The sequence below is a fragment of the Mauremys reevesii genome, linkage group 11, assembly GCF_016161935.1.
Source record: "Mauremys reevesii isolate NIE-2019 linkage group 11, ASM1616193v1, whole genome shotgun sequence".
Taxonomy (NCBI): Eukaryota; Metazoa; Chordata; order Testudines; family Geoemydidae; genus Mauremys; species Mauremys reevesii.
In genome coordinates, this window is record NC_052633.1 from 7,951,828 (window position 1) to 7,955,070 (window position 3,243).

At 52.3% G+C, this 3,243-nt stretch overlaps 1 protein-coding gene across 1 annotated transcript; it reads left to right on the forward strand.

The window, feature by feature from the left end:
• The first annotated feature begins 462 nt into the window (after nucleotides 1–462).
• PRLH (prolactin releasing hormone) lies at nucleotides 463–3,160 on the forward strand. Its single transcript, XM_039494685.1, has 2 exons — nucleotides 463–593; nucleotides 2,782–3,160. The coding sequence occupies exons 1-2, from the start codon at nucleotides 494–496 to the stop codon at nucleotides 2,943–2,945; spliced, it is 264 nt and encodes an 87-aa protein (XP_039350619.1). The 5' UTR covers nucleotides 463–493; the 3' UTR covers nucleotides 2,946–3,160.
• Nucleotides 3,161–3,243: the final 83 nt, after the last annotated feature.

Below are 3,243 nucleotides of genomic sequence, written 5' to 3' on the forward strand. Positions count from 1 at the left end.
GACTTTCTGGTTTCGTTTCGATAATGTTGAAGTGGTTCATTTTGATAGAGTCAAAACACAGCGTTTTGAATCTCCTCATTTTGATTCGTTTCATTTTGACTTTTATATTAAACCATTAATTTTAATGTAATTAAGATTGATAGTTTAATAGTGTGTATTGTTTTGACATTAACTAAACAAAACATTTTAATGGTTCCAAATTGTAAAAATTTTTGGAATTTTTTATTTTGTGGGAAATTTCAGCTTTTCAGTCCAATTTGGAACAAAAACCCGTTTCAGAATGTTGGCACTTCCATGTTTGCTCCAGTTTCCCGGGAACAGCTGTAATTCCTGTTATTCATTGGGTGTCTTTCCGGAGAGTGGATTGATTTTCTCACCCCACCCCCACCCAAGATGACGTCTCATTAACTCTCCTGGTCTCTGTTTCTGCAGGCTGGACTCACACCTTGATAAATTCCGGCACCAGCCACAAGCCTTGGGGGAGCTGAAGGGAATGAAACTGCTGGCTGCCTGCTTCATGGACCTGCTGCTCATCTGTCTGGCCCTGCCCAAAGCTGAATGCCGCCTCCACGAGCGATCCATGGAAATCAGGAGTAAGTCCCTGTAAGTAAGTGCAGCAGCCAGGCCAGCTCCTCAGCTGGTGCAGACTGGCGCAGAGCCACCCCAAATGGCTCTGCTGCCCCCCACCCCCGTTATCTCTGCCCTCCCCCAGATAATTGGACCCAGCACAGAAGAGCCTAGGAGGTCGGTGACAGTATCAGTGGGTGGCATGGCAGGGTCAGTGTTTAATAGAGAGGCTTCTCCTGTCTCTCTCCCATGGTAGCCTATGTTCAGAGCCTGGTTTAGTCACAGGGTGGAGAGTCTCCAGAGCGCCCAGGCGTTGAACAGGGTGTAGTGCCGAGGTGCAGGAGCAGCGCTGTGTGCGTATGAAGCCTGCCCGCACTCAGAGCAGCTCAAGCCACTCTGCCTCCTCCCTGTACCTCCCCGTGCACACTGACCGCAGCCGGGCGTGGGCCTGGCATGGCAGGAGCAGGGTCTCCTTGCACACATGCACACGCCTGTGTAAGGACTTGTCCCAACCTGACCCCAAACACGTGGGGTTGTTCAAATTCAGCAAAAGTTTTTGAAAAGGCCTCTGGGTTAAGGCTGTCATTGCTAGCCACAGTGTGCTCGGGCCTGTGTAGCAGCGCCCTCTGCTGGTGAACGTGCAACATTGCGGGTCACTGCCAGGCTAGACTGCTGCAGCGTGAGATGGCTGAGCTTTCTGTCCTTTCATTATCTAGGCTTTGTTCTTCTCCCTCCAGAATCCCCCTCTTGCTCCCCATAGCTTCCCCCTCCTGCCTCTGCATTTTCCCTCTCATCTTCTGCAACCCAATCCATCCTCCCCCTCACCCAGCCACTCTGCTCTGGCTCAGTCCAGGAGCTAGACTTCAAAACGGTCCTTTCGAGGGACTTCAGACACTCTAAAACAATTCCTTACATCTTTTCACCCCCTTCCTCCTGCCCATCCTGAAGGCCGTTCTCCCCAGCAAGGCCTACAAAGGGCCGACAGACGGAGTTTCCTGGCCCAGGCACGTTGCAGATTCCATGGGCCAGGAAAAGTCTAGAGGCACTTTCCAAACAGCAGAACTTAAAAACTTGCAGTTTTTAATCAGCCTGTCCAGCAAATCTCTTCCTACAACGTGTGTCATGGCAGCACCCGGTAGCACCCGACGCGATCAGGCCGCTCTGTGCTAAGCGCCAGGCACACCCCTGGCAGTAACAGCCCTTCCTGAATGAGTTTGCAATATAAACACACCAGACACTGGGGCGGTGACTTTCTCGAGGTCACAGGCAGGGTTAGAACCCAGCTCTCCTGACTCCCCAGCCCACCTGAATTAGCTTGGGCAATGGAGTTGCCTGGTGCTCTGGTGGTGGGGCAGCCTATACACACACCGTGCTGTCGGCAGTCTCAGGATGACGGGGCCCCACGTGCTCATAGCACAAAGCCCATGTTCTAACTGCCGCGAGGACGCACAGGTCGCATGTCAGCAAGTGAGTCACTGCAGAGCCAGAGAACTAAGCACATGGGCCAGATCCTCAGCAGCTGTGAATCAGTGGAGCCAGGGTCCGCTGGTCCGCCGGAGTCGCCTGCCACCCTGCTGGCAAAATGCCGCCCCAAGCGCGCGCTGGGGTCTGGAGCCGGCCCCGAGCGGAGCCCCACTGATTTCAAAGGATCTGCTCCAAGTCGAGAATGTGGCCCTTGGTTCCCGTCACCCCAGCAGGGACCTGTTTGCGCTGCGTGGCTCAGGGTGCCTGCAGTTGGTTTTTAGCGGTGGTTGTGAAAGAGGCTGGAGGGCAGTCCCCAGAGAATCGAGTCCTGTGCTTCTCCATAGGCCCGGCACAATGGGAACCAGACAGGGGAAGAGGGTTGCACCCCATTCCCAGTGCCCTGAGTCACCCAGTCCCTCCTCTGTATGCTACCCCCTTCCCTCCTTCATTATTGTGCAAAAGACATTGTCATTTTAAAATAAGCGAAGGCCACGCCACCTGCTCACCACCGGCAATGACAAGGCAGATGCAACCACTGGCAAGTGTATGTTACAGGTCGGGGCCTGAGCCACAGAGGATATGAGCGATCACAGCCTATAGCTTGGGAGCTTTAACTCCAGCTGGACCAGTCCATGATTTTAGCTCGGGAAGTCCCTCCTTCTCAATCCCAAGAAGGTGGCTGTGACACATGCTCAGGAGAATTAGTCCTCAGCCTCACGTTCTAAAGACTTCCTGGCCTTTGCCTTCTAGACCCTGATATCAACCCTTCCTGGTACACGGGGTGTGGGATCAGACCCGTGGGATGGTTTGGCTGGAGGAGAGCTGTCGTGGAGAGCTCCCGGAACTCAGGCTATGGACACAGGCAAGCTTGCTCCCCTCTAGAAGAAAGCAGTGAATCCCTTCAAGATGAATGAAATGGCCAAGACAAAGAATGAATTTGAATGATGATAAGAAAAGACCCTTCTCCTCTCTCCCTTCCACATCCCAGCCTCTCTTCTAGGCACATGAAAATGTTTGGTCTCATTTCAATGTACAGTATCTTTGTGGCTATAAATGATAGAAACCAAAGAGCAGTTGATAACTCCAGTATTTTTGCAGACAATTTCCCTCTTGTCTGTTTTTTCTTTTTCTCTCCCTTGTTCCCCATTTGTCCCCATCTCTGGCTTTTGCTCTCAATCTAAGATGATTTGTGCCAGAAAATTGCTGGGGGGA